General features: G+C 36.8%; 1 protein-coding gene across 1 annotated transcript in view; it reads left to right on the top strand.

Annotated features, from left to right (window-relative positions):
* Positions 1-23,517, top strand: part of SAMD4A (sterile alpha motif domain containing 4A) — a 314,523-nt gene that overhangs the window by 267,186 nt on the left and 23,820 nt on the right. The window contains exons 10-12 of the mRNA XM_044664788.1: positions 5,298-5,416; positions 11,156-11,357; positions 12,954-13,080. Of these exons, the coding sequence (XP_044520723.1) occupies positions 5,298-5,416; positions 11,156-11,357; positions 12,954-13,080 (448 nt within the window). The remainder of the gene's footprint in view (positions 1-5,297; positions 5,417-11,155; positions 11,358-12,953; positions 13,081-23,517) is intronic.

The following is a 23,517-nucleotide window of genomic DNA, read 5'->3' as shown; positions in this document are numbered from 1 at the left end:
GGCATTTTAATTGAACACTTACTAATTGACAGCAATGAGCTAAAAGAGAGCATGTTTCCAATTTACTTTTATATTATGCTGTTCATCAAAATGCTTTAAAAGCAACTTCTTTTAAAGCCCCCCTTAGCCTTGTCAATAGTGCATTAGTTCAATGACTGGTGATCATTTTTGATGGCATTTGACTACTACATACATGGAAATGAACCAAGAATGGCTTATGATAATGAATGGAAAGATTAAACACTTGAATTGTTAAGAATAGAAATATATCTTTATATGAATCAGTTTGAGGCAGTTATGGCATTGTGTATAGAGAGCTCCCCTGGATCAGGAAAACTTGCATTCAAGCCTTGCCTTTATGAAATATTACTTGAAGTTTTCTAAAGATAAAATTTCTAAAGATGGCAAAACTATATTTGATTGCTGATTAACACAAGAGCTCTCGAGAAAACTCATTATGATTCTTGCCTCTGACACCCTGCATAAATCACTTAACCAGTGATTCAAGATGGACATCCAAGACATTGAAAACATGATGAACACTAACGAAAATATGTACAATATGGAAGAAAAATTCTATGCTATGCATTTTAGTCTAAATTTGTCAGAGACAATTTATTAATATTACAAACATTCCCCTTTGGAAAGAGGTTCAGAGGTCTCTCTGCTAATTAGAATAGTAACTCTGACCCAAGCAATGATCACTTTCCTTTTATAGTAATGCTGAAACAAGACAAAATTCTATAACAAAGGCACATAATTTAAAGTTTACAGAAAAGAATTATAGTAATCTTATAGTAATATTAAATCCAGGACATCCTTAGAGAAAATATTTTTCTAAAATCAGTTAACTTTCTCTTCTTTAACTACTTCAATCTGATCAAGAGAGAATAAAGCAATACCTCTTTGATTGAATTAAAGATTATTGCCACTCTTAGTTTAGTCACCACAAACAAGACTAAGTCTCTTAGTTTCAGGGAATTAAGATCCCTCCTTAAAGTTAAATCTTCTAATTCAAGGGAAATTAATGCAGATAAGATAAAGGACCTAGACTAGGATACTGTTGGGCTTTCATAAAAAGGGTATATATATATATATATGTATATATATATATACACATACTCTAATCCATAAATATAGAGGAGTATATGTATTTGTATGTGTACTTCAGTAGAAAGCAATATAGTATAGTGGAAAAGAGAGCTGACCACAAAGACATCTGATTTCTAGTTCTATTTCTTGCTAGCTCTTAGTTCCCCAAGCTCTCCATTGCAGAATATTTGCCATTCGGAAATGGTTAAGTGAGTTTTCTAACTGAGAAAACTATCAGTGAAATCACAAATCCAGAGTAAATGTATATTTGAACAGATCATGATCCTCAGGTACAATATCAATTGGTACAAATTGTAAGCACTCCCTGCTCTTTTATCCTGTGTAGTTCTTTTTCATGTTCTTCCACTCAAATCTTCCCAGAAGACCCACAAAACATGTCAGGGTGTTTCCTCCAGGACTTTTTATATTTCATGGATCCCAGTGGAACAGTTAAGCTTTTATCTCTTCTCCCTCATTGTCATATGCCTGGCCTACTGCCTTTTCCAGTCATTTATTTCCTCAATAATAATCATCTAAGCCACTTTTTGAATATGACTTCATTAGAAATTTATTAGATTAAGTTTATGTCTATCATGCATCTCTCCATTGATTTTTGAATCACCTGCAACAGTAATTTCTCAGAGACTATAATATTCTAAGCTTTATAATTATGGAGAATCTCAAGGTGTATATTTGTGTTGCAAAGATGGGTGTTGCAAGAGAGCAATTAAAAGCCCACAATTTCTGTGTGCAAATGCAATCAACCCTACTATATTCTTCCTATTCAATTCTAGGCTCAATTATTTGTATATTTGTACTGCCCGTGTCAGATTTTTATGCTCATGTACTAACTCAATGGACTGGTCATCCAAATTCATGTCTGAGTCTGTAACAGTTGGCATTTTTCATCCATTTAGTTTTTCCTGCGTAACTTGTTAGGCTGATATCTTTTGAATAATTAATGGATCTCATGTTTAAGGTTCTGTAATGTTTTTGTTGTTTGATGATATCAGTACAATGTCATTTGCAATAAGAACACCTGGAGGACCTTGCCAGCAGCAGAGAATTTTTTTCCCCTTTAAACCATACAGAAGACATACCCTCTAAGACAAGTATCTTGTTTTCATGCATCACTTGATATTAATAGTCATTGAAAAAAAGTTATCTTTGTGGTGACATTTATCAAGATATCTATTATATCTATCTTAAACATATGCATGAGAAACTTCTTGCTGGAAGATTATCTTTAAGGCTCAATTTTGCTCTACCTAATCAAATGCTTTAAAAATAATCAACAAACAATAAACATAATGAGACCTTGAATTCTCTGTACTTTTCAATCAATTGTGGTTGCTATAAATATGTAATTTGTTGTATGGTATTGTTGGCAAAAACTTGTTTTTTCCCTTCTTATATTTTCATCTAGGACACCCTTAATATGCTTGTAGCTCATTCTAATCAAAATTTTATAAAGTCGAGAAAGTAGGCATGCCTCAGATATCCATGCTTTTGAGATTGTTTTGCCTCCAACAGAGATTTCCTCAGTGTGCATTTAGTCTGGTCCAGTCACTTTTCCCAACTTTGTCTTTGTAAAACCCATTTCTATTTTTTTGTATTATACATTGGAGACTAAGGTGTTAGGGCCCAAAATGTGGCAGCTCCTCTTTTACTGCTAATGAAAATAGATCATTACAGAAACTTTGACAAATTTGTTCCATTTTATATATTTGAAATACTTCTGTCAGTTTTACTTATGAATAATCATGTGATGAAATGACTCATTTGGGTCTCTTATCAAGCTATTTATAGACTTGTTTTCATTTTCACTCTTTTATTGTTAAAAGGTAATACTATTGTCCCATCATCTTTCATCATCCTGATCCACCAATGTTTTACAAATGATTTAATATTCTATTCCTTTGTTGCCTTCTGGCTTCTATCTCTCTCTACTTGGAAGGGAGGCCTTTTGGTGGATGGATCAGTTTCTGTGCTCTGTTGGTCTCCTTGTTGTGGCAACTGTTTTATGTACATTAAACTTATGCAGGAAATGATGGTATCAAGGTCAGGATCTTTGTCTTTTTTTTTTTTTAATTTCCCAGTCTCATCATCAGTTTATTTGAACTAGATAAATTGAAGCTGTTAATAGTTGTTCATCATGTCCTCTCATCTTTATTTTTCTAATATGATGTTGATGTCAATCTTTGTTCTAACGAGTTGATGGTCCAACTGTACATGGACAGCTGATTCTAATCTCTTTTGAAAATTTGCAGCTTGTTCCTTCAGTTACAGTCCAACTTCCTTTTTGTGATGCTTGGTATCTACCTTGTCCAATGCCTTCAGATTCTCTTTAGGAAGAAGGTGTTCATGATAAATAGGTGTGAGGTTTTTAGTAGCCTACAAAACTTTGGCCTCTTGTTTTTCAAACCCAGGTATTTTCAAGCCACTCTCTCTTTGCACATTTGTTTTCAGACTGAAGTTACTTTGTATATTTGTATATCAAAATATATATTGACTTGATTTGGTTGAGGTATTCATAGAATTTCTCTCCTTCATCCTTTACAGCAGTTGTTAAGCACACAAGCTACAATTGGAGGAACATTGGAGGATGAGAAAATCAAGAATACATGTTACTGTTGTTTTTTGTTGCTCTTGAATTAATGATTAATCCAGCTCTAACAATCCCTTTATTTACCTCTTCAATGAGATTCTTTGAACCACAATTCCACTTAGCTGCAATAACCTTTGCAGCAATCTCAATTTTTATTTCTTCCATTACAATATGTCAATTAATTAGTCATTGGACCAAAGATCTCACATTTAAAGTACCCACAGTATAGTTGGTGTTTATATATTTCTAAAAACCATGTTTTTAGAAGCAGGCAGTTAAAATGCCAAGCCTGGAGTCAGGAAGACTTATCTTCCTGAATTACAATTTAGTCTCAGATACTCATTAGCTACATGACCCTGGGCAAGTCCCTTAACACACCCTATTTGCTTCAGTTTCCTCATATGTAAAAAGGAGTTGGAGAAGGAAATAGCAAACCACTCCATTTCTTTGCCAAGAAAACCCCATGAAGAATCAAACACAACCAAAAATGACAGAACAACAACAACAAAAAAAAAAAAAAAATATATATATATATATATATAGGCACCTTTTCCTGTTTTCTGCCCTGATTACTACAGAAAGGGGAAGGGCCCCAATGAATTGAGGTCTATTTAAATATCTTTGTTTCAGGAGTTGCCATCTTGTGGACAACTATTGTTGATATGGCTGATGCTGATGATACCATGATACTGTTCTTACTGTTCCTCTGACAGCAGAGTCATTGAGCACCAGATTGATGCTTGAAGCCTCTGAATTGCCAGTCCTTATTCTGCTATATTCCTAAAGACTCCAGGGTCACCTAGATGCCACAAAGAAATATCAGAATAGAAAGCAATGTGAAGTATTAAAATTAGTGTAGCCTATAACTAATGTGGCCTCTAATACACCAATTAGAAGAGACATTGAAAAACGTATCAATTCCATTTGTAGGACTATACATCTCAGGTGAATGGAGTTGGGGAAGGAGGGATAAAAAGGAGGTATATTTCTTTATATCTCTCAGAGAGAGAGAGAGAGAGAGAGAGAGAGAGAGAGAGAGAGAGAAATGGATTTAGAGGGAGAGGGACAAAGGGAGAAGACAGGAAGAGAGATCCTTGCATGGTAGATGTTTTAACAAATTCTTTAAATATATTGAATACATTAAATTACCTGAAGGTTATACCAATTGTGAATAGTGCATTATTATATGTTGATTTTTTTGGAGAAGTTAAGAGTTTTTCCATTGATTCTGAAGATGCAGGAAGTCCTCTAAAGCCTGAGTATTACAAATCAATTTTGCAATTCATTCCTAATTATAAATAAAGTGCGAGGCAGGTGCAAGTATTGATGATGTTTAATCTTTAAAAAGATCAAAAGGGTATGTTTTAACAGGTTTCATGTAGTATAGTCTACCAAGAATCTTTTATGTGAAATACAGAATTTTGTTACAGGTGGTTGCCAAAATAAAACTGTTTAATTAGTATATTTGTGTTGGGTTATAAACAAAAAATTTTTAAGCCAAGCTGACCAGGCTCCAATATTTTCCCATATTTAATTGCATGTTTTTCCTCTCGTGCCAAGCTGCATTACACACAAAAAGTCCTATTTGCTTTTGCAGGCATTTACAGAGACACAGAAAAAAAGATTGTTGTCATGGAAACAGCAGGTGCAGAAGCTCTTTCGGTCTTTCCCTCGGAAAACCCTTCTAGACATATCAGGATATCGACAGCAAAGAAAGTATGTTGGGATTTCATTCATTATGATGCATGTTAGTTACCTTAGTTACTTATTTGCTTGGTTTGGGCTCTGAATCCAGTAATGTGTTTGAGTATCACATATTGCTCATGGCAGGTTACCTTGTGGCTGGTTCTAAAATAGTCATCAAATGGGTGGGGTTGCGGAGGGGAAAGTATTGAAAGAGTTCCCTGAGGAAGATATGAATTAGGCCCTTTGTGCCTCAAAATGATTTCCTGAACAAGATTTTCTCTATTTAATGAATACTTGCAAAACATTTAAATATGTACAGGTGAAAGAGAGCCAAGTATTGTTGTTCAACCAGCACTGTCTGTGTGGTTGCTTGAAGATGTTTTCCTTTTAGCTGCAGACAAGCTAATTATAGTTGATGGCTGGATTAAGCATAACACTGCTATTCTATTTTGGACTGAGCTGCAGTCTAAAACTGTAGACGTATCATTCTTGATTTTAGATAATAATTCAGTTCCTTGGGAAAAGGTGAAAATAAACCCCATCGTACTTTAGAGCTTCTAGATTTGTAGTGGTTTGAATTTGCTATCTAATTGCTTTTTGAAGCTGAATGATAAGGAATGGGGAGATTAATTAGAAACTTTCTGTGATTATCAAATTAACAGAGAAAATAGATGTTCAGAATTCCCTTAGTTCAAATTTGTCCCATAATATTCTGCATTCTGCATTCTTTTGAAGACCTGTATTTGGAAAGAATTGACCATCTCCCAGGGCAGTGTACTCTAATTTGGTCAGCTGTAATTGTTAAACAGCTTTTTAACAAATTCCTTGAAGAGGGTAAGTACTGTTTAGTATCCTTAGTGCCTAGCACAGCATCTGGCAAATAATAGTTAATGAACACTTCGGTAATTGAACTGATATCAAGTATAAATCTGACTCACTGACCTTTCTCTGCCTATTTTTCTTGATTCTGATCTCTGAGGTCAAACATAACAATACTAATCTCTGTCTTTCATGACACCTCTTCAGATAGTCAAAGATGTCTTTCCTTCTACAAGCTAAACATTCCTGCTTCTTAAATTGATTCCCATGTTTCTTGGACTCCAGGACTCTCACTGTCTCTTCTGGATGCTTTCAAGATTGTCAATCTCCTTGCTAAAATGTGACACTAAGAACTGTCTTCATTACTAGAACCATATTTGGACCAGAATATCATAGAGCAGGTTTAGGCTGAATCAGACTAGGAAAAAAGAATCTGTGTCAACAGAGAGGTGAACTGATCTCCCTTTCACATTCAGGAAGAAACAAGTTCCCAAAAGGAATGTTTGTACTTGTGTTGGGTTTTTTTTTTACATTTTTCTTAGGAGTAGGGATTGTTTTTGCTTTTTCTTTGTATCCCTAGCACTTATCATGGTGCCTGGTTCATGTTAAGTGTTTAATAAATGCTCGATCAACAAATGAGAGAATATATGCAAAGACTTTATAGTCCTTAAATACTACATATAAATGTTAATTATTATTAACTGAAGAATCGATACAAGACATTGGTAATTTGAAAATAACCAACTTAAGATCTTAAAGGAAAAGAAAGATTCAGACTAGTTTTTCTAAGGATTTTATTTTGGCAAAGGTGAAGTAGACTTCTTATCTACTAAAGTAGACTATCCAAGGTGGTGCTGACATATGCATTTATAGAACATTACTATGTATCTGTTATATTGGATAAATCTGCTATTTTTTTTCCAAAGGACTAGAAAGTTTTGAAATATCAGTCTCCTAATTAAGGAAGTGTTTTTTAAGAGTCCTATTATCTTCCCCATTTTTGATACTATATCTTTTTTAATGAAGAATTAAGATTAAATTAGTTTTTGTTTGCCAAAAAAAGAAGTTGCACTACTGACTCATTAAACTTTAAGTATGATAAAGTCTCTCCCCATTTTTTAAGTACATTTTGTTGGGACAACAAAAGGAAGATTTTATATACACACACATACACACATAATGTCTTGACAATGTTGAATCTTTTGCATACATTCATATACAGTACATCAATTCAAACAGTAAAAACCCAACTACTTTATACTTAGTGGAGGGAGGAAAAGTCAATCTGAGTTAGAAAGATAATCTTAATTTTTTAAAGAATTTCAGTTTTATTATTTTCCAGGTCAATACTAGCATTAATAGAACTAAGGTAATAAAATGTTGTCAAGCAAAGATTTTATTATAACTTCTTCAGCAACTGAATTTGATTCAACTTGATAAATATTGCTCTTTGAAGCTCAATTATGGGAAATTCAGAGAGGATGAATTGAAAACCATCTATAGTGGCCTTGAATTATTGAGGATGAAGTGATACTTGTGGAGAAAGGAAAGTATATACTGATCATCAAAATCTGATTTTGAATAGTAATAATATCAGAAATTAATTGCTGCTATCTTCACAACATATAGCAGAAGGACACTGGTAAGCTAGAGAGAGCATCCTAGAAAAAATCAACTGCAATGGTCAAGTGCTTTTAAGTCAGGCTATCCAAGGATAAGTTGAAAGATTTGGAGATGTTCAGCCCGAAGAAGAAAAGACCGGGAAGAAACTATCCTTGCGTATTTAAAGAACTGTCATATGAAAGATTAATGAGGCCTTTTTCTGCTTATCCTCAGAAGGCAGAGCTAGAAGCAATGGGTGGAGGTTTCAGATAGGTATATTTGGACTCAACATAAGAAATGGGCTGATTCAGGAGGTTTTCTCTTTTTTTTTTTTTTTTTTTTCTCTTTCTCTTTTTCTCACTGAAGGTTTTCTCTTTTTTTCTTTTTCTTTTTTTTTTCTTTTTTAAACCCTTAACTTCTGTGTATTGACTTATAGCTGGAAGAGTGGTAAGGGTAGGCAATGGGGGTCAAGTGACTTGCCCAGGGTCACACAGCTGAGAAGTGTCTGAGGCCGGATTTGAACCTAGGATCCTGTCTCTAGGCCTGGCTCTCAATCCACTGAGCTACTACCCAGCTGCCCCCTGAAGGTTTTCTAAATGAAGGAAATGATCAATGACCATTTTTAGGGGACCTAATACATACAAGTCGGACTAGGTGATCTTAGAGGTGCCTTCTAGTTCTCATATTATGTGATTTCTCTTCAAATAAGTGCTGCTTATGCAGTGAAAAATTTCTTAAAGTAGTTCTAATACTTCCCCTAAAATCTTTTTTCCCTCTTAATTTGCTTCAGAAATCTGCTTTTTTATAGTGAAAAGATGAATTTTTATCACAGCCTCTCCCTGAATTACAACAGATTCCATAGTAATGGATTCCTATTAGTAACCATTAGGATATTTAATCTTATTAATTTTGACAATGAGTCCAGTTAATTATCTTTAGAAAGTTATAAGAGAAAAGCAGAGATGCAAAAAAAAAGTAACTAAGGGAGAAAACTCTGTTTCTATCACTTTTTTCAATCCTCTCTCTTTCCCTTTCTCTCAAAACCCTTACTTTCTGACTTAGAATCAGTACTAAGTATCAATTTCAAGACAGAAGAGTGGTAATTGTTAGCCAGTAATTGGCAAACTTTTTAAAGAGGGGGCCAAAGGAAAGAAGGAAATGCTCATCTGTCAGTCTGTTTCTAAGGCAACTCTTTTGAAGTTTCATTGTATCCTACTCATTGTATTCGTCAGATTAAGAATTATGTTGTAAGACCAGTTATAACATTTCAGGGGGCTGCATCTGGCCTGCAGGCCTTAGTTTGCCCATCACTCAGTTAGGCAATAGAGTAATAAGTGACTTGCCCAAGGTTACACAGCTTAGAAGTGCCTGAGGCCAGATTTGAACTTTGGACTTCCCATCTGGCCTCATCTCTATGGACAGCCTAATTGTTTAAGTCAGATACAAATGCCCCATAATAATAATGATCAAGTCAATTGCCCATGATGGCAAATCTCAGACTCTGCCTATTTGAACATTTGATCCAGGACATTCATTTGCTAAGTTGGCTGACAACTTAAAACCTGTCACCTCCATTCTATGCAATTATTCCTTCTAGTTCACTCTCTATAGCTAGAAAAGGACTTTCAATAGGGAGTGTAAGTGAAGTTGAATCATCTACCAAGTGACCAAAATTCATTAAGAAACCAAAGAAAAAAAGAGAAAAACTAAGCAGTCCCAGAGAAACCAGAAGCCTCCTTCCTTTTCACATTCTTACATAGGCTTCTGAGTATGGAATAATCAGTTAATCAATAAGCATTTAAAGCACCTACTGTGTACCAAGCATTATACTAAATACTGGAGATGCAGAGAAAGACAAAAACAGTCCTTGTTCTAAGAGCTCACATTCCAGTAGGGGTTTGGTGGCATAGGGCAGGGAGGGACAACATGCAAATAATTATATTATACATACAAGATTTTATATATTATGTATATAGTATAAATGAAAGGATATCTCAGAAGGAAAGCACTGGGTTGGGGGCAGTAGGGAGAAAACAGGGCAAAAACCTCTTCCAGAATGTGGGAATGAGCTGAATTTTGAAGGAAGATAAGAAATCCAAGAGAGGAAGATGAGGAGGAAACACATTCTAGATATGGGAGAAAGCCAGTGAAAAAAGCAAGGATTTAGGAGATGAACTTTCATTTGGGAAAAAAAGGCAAGAAAGTCAGTATCACTGGGTCTTAGAGTACATGGAGAGAAGAGTAAAATGTAAAAAGACTGGAAAGGTAGGAAAGGCTTTAAAAACCAATGGATCTATATTTGATCTTGGAGGTAATTGGGAGACACTGGGGTTTATTGAGTAATATCACAACTTAGGAAGATCATTTTGGCAGCTAAGTGGAAGATGGACTTAAGTGGGGAGAGATAAGAAACAGGGAGACCAACCAGGATGCTTTGTAATAGTTCAGGTGTGAGCTATTGCAAGCCTGCAACAGGGGGGAAGGGGGCAATTGAAGAGAAGGGAATATATATATATATATATATGAGATGCTTGTGAAAATATATGGATAATATAGGAACTTTTCTTGATCATGAACACCCTAGAAAGGGAAACTATTGATCCAGGAAATAAGCTGTAATATTTTAACCAGTTTCAGGGCAAAGTTTGTTTTTTTCTCCCAAGGAAAAATAAATTCTGGAGAGTAAAGAAATAGCTTCAGGCATCAGTTGTGGTGATAACTTAGGCTTTCCTTCTCTCTTCCTTCTCTAATGAAATACCCTTAGCAAATTACAGTGTCATAGCCCCACTTCATCCTTAATTTGTTAACTTGTCTCAACCCCAACTCTAGATGTTTCTTCAGAAATACATGCCTAGCTTGTATAGCTAAAGAAAGCAAATCTGTTCCATCTTGTGGCAGACTGAGGTAAAGCATTTTGATTTAAACAGTATTAAATATGAAAGCTGACACTTCTTGGAAAGAATGTGTTGGTTCTTAAAAACATTGCTCACTGCTATGTAATCACATAGAATCTGATTGTGTTCACCAGAGAGAGAATGAGATCTTCAGGGCTAAAAAAGTAAAAGAGAAGCTGTCAGAACCAGAAGGCCAGGGTCACTAATTACCTACCCTGGGGGTGAACTTCTTTTGGTCTTACGGTATCTAGAGGTCAGATTGATTTCTGGACATAGAGCCCTCCCAGTATTCTCAGGATGGGTAGAATAGGATGACTGCTTGATACTGGTTCTTACGGGGGGAGGATGGGAAGAAGAGAACAAAGGGAAAAATTGAAATTGAAAAAATTTAAATTGTGGGAAAGGGGTCTGAAATGTCTCATGTTCTTCTGGTTTTCCTTCCATTTTGTGACAGTCGAGGTTTTGGGCAGTCAAACTCCTTACCAACAGCAGGCTCTGTAGGTGGTGGCATGGGCAGGAGGAACCCACGCCAGTACCAGATCCCTTCGAGGAATCTTCCGTCAGCCCGACTTGGACTGTTGGGTACCAGTGGGTTCATCAGCTCTACCCAGCGTAGTGCGGCAACTAATCCCACCATCCTAAAACAAGGAAGACAGGTTTGTTATGCTTTAGGCTTTCTCAGCTTTTCTGAGGATGGAGCCCTGCTAGAGTGGGGAGAACTTACTAACTTCAGAATCAGAGATTCTAGAAGAGTCACTTACCCATAGAGTTTTGGACATTCCCATAGGTCCAGAGAACTTTTCCCAGTGACCTGTGGGGTAGCCTGTCCATTTTTGTATTTTTCAAACATAAGGAGGAAATCAGCAATGGCCAGTCCCTAGGGAAGGTCAGGAGAATTTGCTCAACTTCCTTCCTTAAAGTAGCCTTACCTAGAACGCTCCCACATTTGAGGTGGGGCCTTTATGAAAATGTGTAAAACTCACCTCTTTTTTGTTCTGATCAATACATACATACCTATAGACAGAGGAGTGCTAGAACCAGCTCATTAGGAAATTTTCAGCATCTCCACTTCAGAAATCAGGGCTGATCATCCAGATTTAGGAAAGTGGTGGAGAAAATAGCAATAATGCAGATTAAATTTATAAGTGTCTACATTTTTTTCCTGGAGAATCAGTTGTTAAGGATTTATCAGCACACCACTGCCTATGGGTTATATTCTGAAGTATTCCATGATCTTTAAGGTGGAACTAAATATTCTTTTCCCCATTGTAGACAACATTCAGAATAACTAGACCTTTTAACAAAGAGATACCTTAGAGATCAACACAAGGTGTTATATGGGGAGATTTCAAAGCTTCTCAGCCCACTCAGCCACATGTGTGTGTGTGTAAATTCTAAGTACAGATTAGAATGAGTTCTCTCCTATCCCATCACTACTCCATAAATCAACAACTTTCCCTTGATACTTTCAGTCTGGGGAGTCCCCTTACAGGAGGAGAAAAGTGAGATCAGTTTACTAATACAATCATTTTGTGCCTAATTGGTGCCTTTATATTGGGGTATCCTAAAAGGGAATACTGTGTTTTAATTTGTCAAACCCAAAAGGTTAATGGAAGAATTTAAAATAAGCAAAATGTACTGAGGGCAGTGTAAGCCAAATTGAATCCCCTCAAAAAGAGACATTAGATGCACCAAACGTCACTTTCCAGACTTTCCTCATTCTCTGACTCACTCAAAGAGAATTTGCTGCTAAGGAAATCCAAGTCATTTTAAACATGCCAGCTTAGTGTGGAACAGTTATTTTCTTTCTCTGATGAGATTTTTCTGGCTCCTTTCTTTAAAAAAACAAAAGGCAGAGAATTTCAAAACCAAACCCAGAAGTAGAGAGAATTCTCTGCCATACATATTTCCTGATCTTACCTATGATTTAGAAAGCAAGAAAAGGGAATAGAAAGGAGTCAGAGAGAAAAGAGTTCCCTAATAAAGTCATGTCTTCCAGAGAAGTCTTAGGGGAGCCAAAAATAAAGCAAATGGAAGTTATAAACCCCTCCAAACACCAGGACAAGCTCTGCCTATAAATAGAGAGGATACTACAGATAGACCTGGAAACACATCTCCAGAATTTAACATTAGCTTCCTGCTTGAACTCTTGCATTTGATTTATGTGTATGGTGTGTATATATATGCCTTTCTAGAATTGTACATGTGTTATATGTGCAAATACACAAGTGCACACTCTTTTTTTGTCCTAGAATCTTTGGTTTGCCAACCCTGGGGGCAGCAACAGCATGCCAAGTCGAACTCACAGCTCAGTCCAAAGGACTCGTTCCCTGCCTGTTCACTCATCCCCACAGACCATGCTGATGTTCCAACAGCAAGGTAAGACATTTTTTTCACCTCATTTTAATTGATACAGAGTATAATAAATTAAAATAGTTGCCCTGGTGACCCTGGCCTAAAAGTGCTTAGCCTCAACTGTCAGACACATTCTTGTGTGTTTATGGAAGTCTTTCCTTTTTTAAACCACATTGTCATCATGAATAGGGGCTGGCTGGCTAGGATCCAGGAGATGCACCCCCTGGAGTCTGTTAAAATCTGACCAAGATATTTTTGGATGCTAGTCAAATTATTGGAGCGATTTAACCAGAGCCATCCCTGGGGAAATGTCACATGTATGGCACATTCGTGATAAGGCAGCCATGGAAAGACAGTACAACATACACTAGCGTATGCTGCTAAAAACCAAATAGATACAGATCCTATAGGTACGAATAACAAACATTACAGGAATAGCCAGGGAAGTCATCAAAAAAGGAGTGAAACAGGATCTGAGCTTTGAAGAATGGATAGAATTCAGATAGGCAAGAAAAGTGTGGAATTCCACATATAGAGAATGGTGTGAGCAGTGGTGAAGTGACAGGGTATATTTAGGAGAAAGAGTGAGTAGGCTAAGCTGCCTGGGGCATAGACTTTTTTTTTTCTTTAAAACACTTAGAATCAATACTAAGTATCATTTCCAATGAGTTAGGCAACTGGGGTTAAGTAATTGCTCAGAGTCACACAGCCAGGAAGTATCTAAGGCCACATTTGAACCCAGGACCCTCCCATCTCCAGACTGGGCTCTCTATCCACTGAGCCACCTAGCTGCCCAAACTGCAAAGACTTATTATAAGAAAACAGTGGGAGATGAAATTTCAATGAGATTGTTGAAGACCTAGAGGCAACAAGGTAGACCAGTGGATAGAGCACTGGTCCTGGAGTTCAGGAAGACCTGAATTCAAATCAACCTCACTAGCTATATGACCTTGGGCAAGTAACTTAATCTCTGTCTACCTCAGTTTCCTCAACTGTAAAATAGGTACAAATGGGTTGCTGTAAGAATCAAATGAGATAATATTTGTAAAGATAGAAACTTAATAAATACTTATTATATTCCTTGAATGCCATTCTACAGAGGTTGGACTTTATCTTTTTGCCAAATGGAACAGGGATGAGATAAAATTACATAATGAAAATACTGATTTAGGGAAATCTATCTGCTAGTAGTGTCTGTGTGTGTGTGTGCGCACATGTACATATGCCCAATGAAATGGGAGTAGGAGGTAGGCAAGTGGAAAGGTCATCAGTTAAAATATGATCCAAGCATGAGATGTTATAGGCCTGAACTATAGAATGGTAGCAATGAGAATGGAAGGGAAATGATAGCTGAGAACCTCACCTTCATGGAAAACAATCCAAGTCCATTCACTGAAAGCTTCCTTTTTTCCTTATTTCATATCCCTTAGAACAGTGATTCCCAAAGTGGGCACCACCGCCCCCTGGTGGGTGCTACAGTGATCCAGGGAAGCAGTGATGGCCACAGGTGCATTTATCTTTCCTATTAATTGCTATTAAAATTTAAAAAAAAATAATTTCCAGGGGCGCTAAGTGATTTTTTTCTGGAAAGGAAGTGGTAGGCCAAAAAAGTTTGGGAACCACTGCCTTAGAATATCCTCCAACTATTTCCTCCATCCCTATAGACTCTAATGAAGAGGTGGCCAACCCCTTTATATGTGCCATTGATACCCTCCATCCCATCTTCCCCAGCAGGTTACCACAACTAGCATCTTCTCTCTCTCCCATCTTCAGTCTCTCTTGGATCCTTCACAGCTGCCTATAAGCCCACTCAGTTTTTTTTCTTTTATTCCAGTAACAAATATACATATAAGTTTTCCAAGGTTACATGATTCACATTGTCTCCCTCTCTTCTTCCCTCCCTTCTTTCATCCCTCCTCCCATAGTTGACAAGCAATTCCACTGGGTTTTACATGTATTATCACTCTAATCCTATTTCCATATTATTCATTTTTGTAATAGAGTAATCTTTTAAAAACCCAAACCTCAAATCATATATGCACATAAACAAAAGATAAAAATCATATATTTTCTTCTGGATTTCTACTCTCACAGTTCTTTCTTTAGATGTGGATAGCATTTCATATGTCCCTCAGATCCTGTCCTGGATCACTATATTGCTGTTAGTAGCAAAGTCTATCACATTTTATTGTCCCACAATGTTTCAGTTATTGTATATAATGTTCTCCTGGTTCTAATTATTTCACTCTGCATCAGTTCATGTAGGTCCTTCCAGTTCTTATAGAAATCAACCATTTCATCATTTCTTATAGCACAATAGTACTTCATCACCATCATATACCACAATTTGTTCAGCCATTCCCCAATTGAGGGACATCCCCTCAGTTTACAATTTTTTGCCACCACAAAAAGTGCAGCTATAAATATTTTTGTACAAACAAGTCCTTCCCCATCTTTTTTTATCTCTTTGTGATACAGACCTAGTAGAAGCACACTCAGTTCTGCCCCATCTTTAAGCCCTCACTTGATTCAACTGTCTACCCTTGGTTATTGTCCCATATTGTTCCTCCCTTTCTTGGCTAAATTTTTGGGAAAAAAAATACCTGGTGCCTCTATTTCCTCTCCTCTGAATCTCTTCTAAATCCTTTGCAATATGACTTCCAACCTCATCATTCAATTGAAACTGCTCTCTCCAACATTACCAATTATCTCTTAAATGCCAAATCTGTAATAGGAGTGTTTCACTCCTCATCCTTGACATATCTCAAGCATTTGACTTTGTTGATCATCTCCTAGATACTGTCTCCTAGGTTTTTGTGACCCTGAACTCTTTTGGTTCATCTAATTCAGTGGTTCCCAAACTTTTTTGGCCTACAACCCCCTTTCCAGAAAAAATATTACTTAGCGCCCCCTGTCACATACGATCACCGCCCCCTTACAGTTATTCACTGCCCCCAAATACACCTGTGGCCATCACTGCCCCTCTGGATCGCTGCAGCACCAACCAGGGGGCAGTAGTGCCCACTTTGGGAATCATTGATCTAATTCAAACCTGTCTGATTATTCCTTAGAATCATCCATATATTATTTTCACTAAGTTTGGATGTGCCCCCAAGATTTTTTCCTGGGGCCCTGATCTTTTTCCTCTATATTTGCTTGATTAATGATTTCACTATCTCCATGCAGAGGAGACCCACATCTATATATCCTGCCCTGGTCCCTCCCCTGAGATACAGTCCTATTTCACCAACTGCCTATTGGACATCTCAAAATGAATAGGATGTCCTTTAGGTATATAAAATTCATTATTTTTTCCCAAAATCCTACCTCTTCCCACTTTCCCTTGTACTATCCAGGGTACCACTATCCTCTTGGACAGCCATGCTCACAAACCCCTCCGTGTCATCCTTTGACTCCATACTCTGATTCATAGCACATATGTTTTGGTGTCAAAGCTTGTCATTTCTACTTTCACATCTTTCATTTATACCCCCTTAACTCTTGCCCACACATCTGTAACTCTAGTTCAGGCCCTAATATCCAGTCACTTGGACTATTCCAATACCCTTCCAATTTTGTCTCTCTGCTTCCACTCTCAGCCCACGCAGTCCATTGTCTATTCAACTATCAAAGTGATTTTCCTTAAATACAAGCCTGACCATGTCACATTCCCACTCCAACTCAATAAACTTCAGTGACTTCCTGGGACTTGTAAGATCAAAATATAAATGCCCTATTTGTCATTTAATCAAAGCTTTACACAATTTTGCCCCTTTCTCTCTCTCCAGTCTTCTTATATTTTACTTTCCATTCACAACTCTAAGATCAGCTGTTGCTCACACAAGATACTCTACTTTGCATTGAACTCTCTCTAATGCCTGAAATTCTTTCCTTCCTCATTTCTATCTCTTACAAACTCTGGCTCCTTTCAAAACTCAGTTCAACTTCTACTTTTTGCTGATGGCTTTTCCTAATCTCACCAGCTTCAATGCCTTTCTCTTTAAGATTATATGTTCCATATGCTCTGTATGTATTTTGTATGGGTAACGTTTAAGAGCACCAAGCCTAGAGTGAGGAAGACTCCTCTTTCTGAGTTTCAATCTAGTCTCACTCTAGATTAGTTGTGTGACCTTGGGCAAATTACTTAACTCTTTGCCTCAGTTTTCTCATTTGTAAAATAAACTGGAGAAGGAAATGACAAACCACTTGCCAAGAAAACCCCAAAATGGGGGTCATGAAGAAGTTAGACATCGCTGAAAAACATGGCTAAACAACAAACTTTCCCCCATTAGAATGTAAGCTCCTTGAGGGCAAAATGTTTTTGTTATTCTTTCAAGCTCTTGGCCTTAGCTAGTACTTGTTCCTTGATTTACTAACAGGCATATACAATTTTGATTAATTCTAAATTCATCTTGGTCTCTTCTTCATCAAGAATTGATCTGAAAAAAATAAATTGCAAATCTCCACTTGAACCCTTTAAAAATCCTTTGCTAGAGAAATTAATTTCTAAATGTATACATTTAATAGGGCCTGCCAGAGGTCATCATGTTTTCAGGCAAACTAAACTTGTAAGTCATCCCAGACAGAAGAGAGCCTGAACTATAATTAAACTAAAATATAATTATCTCTCAGGATAAGGAGACTTTAAATCTTTTTTGGTTAAGCATTTCACTATTTCTACCTCCTCTCTGTTAGGAAATACTTATGCTTTTAATTCTTTGGGCCTGTACCAAATCTTCTCATTGTGACCTCAGTGGAAATTAAAAATAGCTCATCACTGCCCCCTTTTGAGAATACTTCAAATATATTTGAAAAGTGTAAACCTGCCCTCAGCCTCCTTTCTCTGACCCATATCAATCACTAGAAGTATATATACATCTCTCATTGATTTTGAAAAAGTATTGGGAGATTTTCTGTTATATTTTAGATATATGTCTGAAGAGGACAGACAGACTTCTCTATTGATCCAGGTCATAATTAGCTGCCTTGATACTTCAGTGCAAGGAATGACCAACTACTACTACTCTTCCCCTGAGGAGCCAACTACCTCTGTGGCTCAACAATATTCTTTGGAAAGACAATCAGCTTCCTCCTCAGGGAATCCAGCTGTCCCCCAACCCCCATCCTGACCCCTTTCAGGAAGAGCCTCAAATCTATTTTTATCACTAATTATACAGCTGTCTTTTCCCTTCTCCCACCCTCCAACACTGTGACAAGGGTCAGATCTTCTCTTCTCCACCTCAAATCTCCCTTAGTCTTTTAAAAAATCAATTGAAGTATCTCTTCTATTTCCTTTAGGAAACTTTTTTCTCCCTAACAACCTAGAATATCTTCAATAGCCCTTCACCTTCTCCAAAAGGCAGATAAGCTTACAGTTTGTACACAGTGGTCACTTAGCTATCATAGAAATATAAATATTACACGTTTGGTACCAGTCATTGTACAATTTCTCTTGCTCGGGGCAACTAAGGTGGCTCAGTGGATAGTCAGTCCTGGAGACAGGAGGGTCCTGGGTTTAAATCTGGCCTCAGACACTTCTTTGCTGTGTGACCTTGGGCTAGTGACTTAACCTCAATTGTCTAGCCCTTACTGCTCTTCTGCCATGGAATGATACCTAGTATGGAATCTAAGATAGAAGTTAAAAGACAGATATGAAATTTAAATGTCCTTTCCAGAGTTCTCTTCTTCAGCAAGGACTGGTTGGGAAAATAATCAGCAAACCTCTATTTGAATCTTTTAAGTTTTTCCTTTATTTGGGAAAATTGCTTTTGAAATGATAAGCTTGTAAGGCTTACTAGGGATTACTCAGTCAATTTCTATTTTCTCTATAATACATAGTATTGATTCTAAGACAGAAGGTAAGGGTTTAAATTTTTTCCCACTGTTCCCCATACATAATATTTGAGTTTTTTTAGCCATGTCCTTTTAAACTACTCAACTTTAAGAACCATCAAATTTTTTACATAATCATTACCACTTAATAACATGGCAAACTCACAAGTCAGCCAGGTGGTATAGTGGGTAGAGTTCTGGACCTGGAAAACAAGAAGATGTGAGTTCAAATCCAGCTCAAACATTAGTTATATTGTCCTGGTCAAATCACTTAATTTCTGTCCACCCAAGTTTCCTCATCCGTAAAATACACATAATAATAGCACCTACTACCCAGGATTGTTGTGAGGATTAAATGAGACAATATTTGTAAAGCCCTTTACAAATCTTAAAACATTATATAAATGCTAGCTATTATTATTGTTGTTAGTATCAGCAACAAAATTAGCCATATATCCACCTCCCTTTCAGACTCAAATCAGACTCTTAGCGGTTTACCCAATTGACCCTCCTCATCAACTCACTGTTTTATTTTGCTCAACCTTCTAATTTGTACATTTACCTTTTTAAAATTTACTCTGCTTTGTCTTATCTGGGTATCTTCACTATCCTTTTCTTGATTCTCTCTTTCTAGGTTCTTCTTCCCAATTCTCACCCTTATTCTCCTTAATTGTTCTGGATCCTACTCCTCTTTCAAACCAGAAGTATAATCTAAACTAATATCTAGGACTGGGGATTGTTTCCTTTCAATTTTCTCTCCATTTCCCCCAAATGTGGCCAAATTTTTTCTTCCCAAATTCAGCTACTAATCTACTTCACTAATCCAAATCAAATCATCTACACAATTTCTTTCTCTTTACTCAATCCAATGTTTTTCTCTTTTTCCTCTCCTCCCACAAGTTTAGACCATAGAAACCAGAAGCAGAGAGGGAAATAGAATATCAAATACCAAAAACATCCTGTTATAGTCAGCACATCTGACTCTTAGTGACATTTGGACATTAGAAGTAAGAAGAAAATTAGATAAAGGTGTAGAGAAATCATTGAAGATGATTAAATTACCCGAACAAAAAAAAAAAAAGGATATAGAAAAAAAGGTTGTAGGGCAAGCAAAATTGTCTTTAAGAATATTAAGGGGAGGGGTGGGACTAGCTAGATAGTTCAGTGGATTGAGAGCCACGCCTGGAGACACGAGGTCCTAGTTTCAAATGTGGGCTTAAACACTTTCTAGCTGTGTGAACCCTGGACAAGTCACTTAGCCACCATTGCCTAGCCCTCACCGCTCTTTTGCCTTGCAACAATATTGATTCTAAGATGGAAGGATATATAAAGGATTGCCAGGCAAAGAAGAGTAATGAGCTATTTTTGATTTCTACTGAGGTCACCATGAGAGGATTAGCTACAACACTAAGAATTTATAATTATGCTTGAGAATTTCCTAAAAGAGTGGTGTTAAATTGTGAAACAAATAGCCAGAAAGATTTAAGGTCTCCTTATCCCTGGTATGCTTTTAATTATAGTTCAGGTAATCTTCTGCCTGCTATGATTTAAACAATTCTGACAGAGAAAATAGGATTGACTAGATGACCCCAGGCAAGACACCCTACCAGCTTATCATTTTAAAAACTATTTTTCCTAATAAAGAGAACCTCTAACAAGTTCAAATAGATGCTTGCTTATTCCCCAAACCAGTTCTTGCTGAAAAAAGAAAACTTTAGAATGGACATCTAGATTTTACACCTGTCCTTTCCTTTCCCATTGTTTACCAGGCTTGCTCATGTCTATAATATCTCCTACCTGGACCAATGGCAGTAATCTGCTCACTGCTGCCCCCTTCAGGCACAATTCACAATTCACAGAAGTGCATACTTCTGCTAGATAGATAGATCTTCTTAAATCAGTGTCTTCATTCTATAATTCCATCACTCTTCTGCCCCAAAAACTTCAAATTATATTTAGCTAAAAGTTAAAAGTTGAAATAAAAAACTTAAAAAATGTATTTGATAAAAGAAATGATTGGTAAACATACAAAAGAGAAGCATCGAATATAAAAACCCATCATGGCTTCATCAAGAATAGACCATGCAAAGGGAGCAGCTGAGTAGCTCAGTAGATTGAGAGCCAGGCTAGAGACAGGAGGAGGGTCCTAGGTTCAAATCTGGCCTCAGATACTTCCCAGCTGTGTGACCCTGGGCAAGTCACTTGACACCCCCATTGCCAAAAAAGAAAAAAAGAATAGACCATGCAAGACAAACTTCATTTACAAGAGTCATAAAATTTTTAAACTAGTAGTTGAGAAGAATTTCTAATATATATTTTGCCTAGATTTTAGCAAGGCTTTTCATAAAGCATCTCATTTTATTCATGTGGAGAATTATAGATTAGATATGAATATAATTAGATAGGTTCAGAAGTAAGTTGGATGCCTGGACTCAGAGTAATTATTAATAGTTAAATGTCAAAGTGGCAGGAGGTTTCCAATGGTGTCCCACAGGGATCTATAGTTGGCTTTGTACTGTTTAACATTTTTAATCAGTATTTTAGATCAAAGCAAAAATGGTATGCTCATAAAATTTTCAGATGACACAAAACTGGGAGGGATAACTGGCACATTGGATAACAAAAGCAGGGTTCAAAAGGATCTTGAACAGAGTCGAACATTGGGATGAATAAACTGAATAAAATAAAAATGAACCATAATAAACTGAAAATCAATCAAGATGATGTTGAGCCACTCCCATGCTATTCTAGGTCCAATGTAGGAACGAAATGAGACACGTGCAGGTCATTCAGTAGTTCCAAAAAAAAAAATGTTTCTTTAGCCACAAATGGAAAGTATGCTGAACAAAAAAATAAGAGTGTTTAGATTACATAGATATGGCCCCAGTTCTCCCCACATAAAAAAGGCTTTGTTCAGCAGGATATATTTACTCATCCAGCCTTGGAATGTCCATCAAGTCTGAAGGGCTTAGATGACCACAAAGCTACCATAACACAGTACGGCACTACCAGGAAACTCTTTCACCAGCAACTATGCATTGAGCCTTAAATGGTTTCCTTACATTTTGGATAAAGAACAAGCTAGAATCACATAGCACATAGGGATGGGTGTGGGATTCAAAGGCTGCTAAATATTAATCCTACCACACTCTATCCCTTGATGGAAAGTCTCTAAAGGTTTTCTGCCTCAGTGGTGTCAAATACTTCTCTACTAGAAATACTCCTGAATGCTTCCAAACAAGATTAAAATTAAATTGGGAAATATTTAACAAAATAAATAAAACAGCCTAACATAAAATAAATAAAAATTCATAGATAATGTGTGTGATTTTCTAAGTTAATATGCTTCCCCATAGGGATTCCTATGTACATTATAACAGCTCTTTTCTTTTTGAGTTTGGCACCATTGTTCTAAGGACTTTCCACTATCTACATAGTTTTAGAACATTTACTCTAGACAGCCATAATCCCATGGATAAGAGGGACCTAATCATGTAGTACTGAAGAAAAAAAAAAGAAAATTGGGTATATCCCAAATTTAAAAACAAAACAAATCATTTACAAACCTATTCCCACCCCACAAAGAAGCAAAAAAAAGAATAAAGACTGGAAACCCCTAGGTTTCATCTTCCTGCCTCAAAAGGGAATTAATCCTAGATCTCATCAATCTGGTCCATTTGTTGAATGATGCAAAATCTTTGCAGTTCACTATGGGTCCTGATTGAAGGTGGTGACAATGAACTAAAGCAGTGACAGGAACATCAAGGCTTCATCCCATATGATGATGTTTCTGGCATGGTCATCAATTCATCACCACAGATCAGTTACCTATAATTAGGTAGCTAAAAGGTCATTCATTACCCTCTTTTGTTCTACTTGGGCAGCTAGGTGGCACAGTGGATAGAGTGCTGTCCCCAAAATCAGGAAGATTTATCTTCTTGATTTCAAGTATAACTCCAGATGCTTACTGGCTATGTGATCCTGGACAAGTCACTTAAGTCACCCTGTTTACCTCAGTTTCCTCATCTGTAAAATGAATTAGAGAGGAAGTGGCAAATCACTCCAGTATCTTTACCAAGAAAAACCCAAATGAGATCACAGAGAGTTGGACATGACTGAAACAACTGAATAAAAAACTCCATTCATTCTAGTGTCAGAATTCTTACCAATACTTGACCTGTACCACACCTCCATGATATCTGGCCCACCAACATCCTCTTCCTTGGTAGTTTCACTGGAAGAATAATACCAATTTCCTGTCCCTACAGACTTAGATAGGAATTAGATATTAGATTAGATAAGGAATCTCCCTCACCTTTATCTAAGAACCCAAGATTATCACCAACTCAGCTAGGTGATTCCCTTTTTCCAGGTAAACATATAATAGTGACAGTTTACTTTCTTCAGGCTGTTAGAAAGTAAGGTTATATCCCAACAATATAAGCCCTTTGTGAGAACCAGCACAGAAAAAAGGTAACCTGCCAATTGAAGGAGAGCTAAGCTATTTATCTAGAGTATAGGGAATCTTTTGAGAGGATGGGTCTCAAGGTCCAGGAAACTCTGTGCTGGACATGGAATAAGAAAGGGTCAGAGGAAGCTGGTTATAACTATTGGATTATAAGGCACTAT

This window comes from Gracilinanus agilis, chromosome 2 (assembly GCF_016433145.1).
Source record: "Gracilinanus agilis isolate LMUSP501 chromosome 2, AgileGrace, whole genome shotgun sequence".
NCBI lineage: Eukaryota > Metazoa > Chordata > Mammalia > Didelphimorphia > Didelphidae > Gracilinanus > Gracilinanus agilis.
The sequence above is the reverse complement of the archived record's forward strand: the minus strand, read 5'-3'. Positions and strand labels throughout refer to the sequence as shown.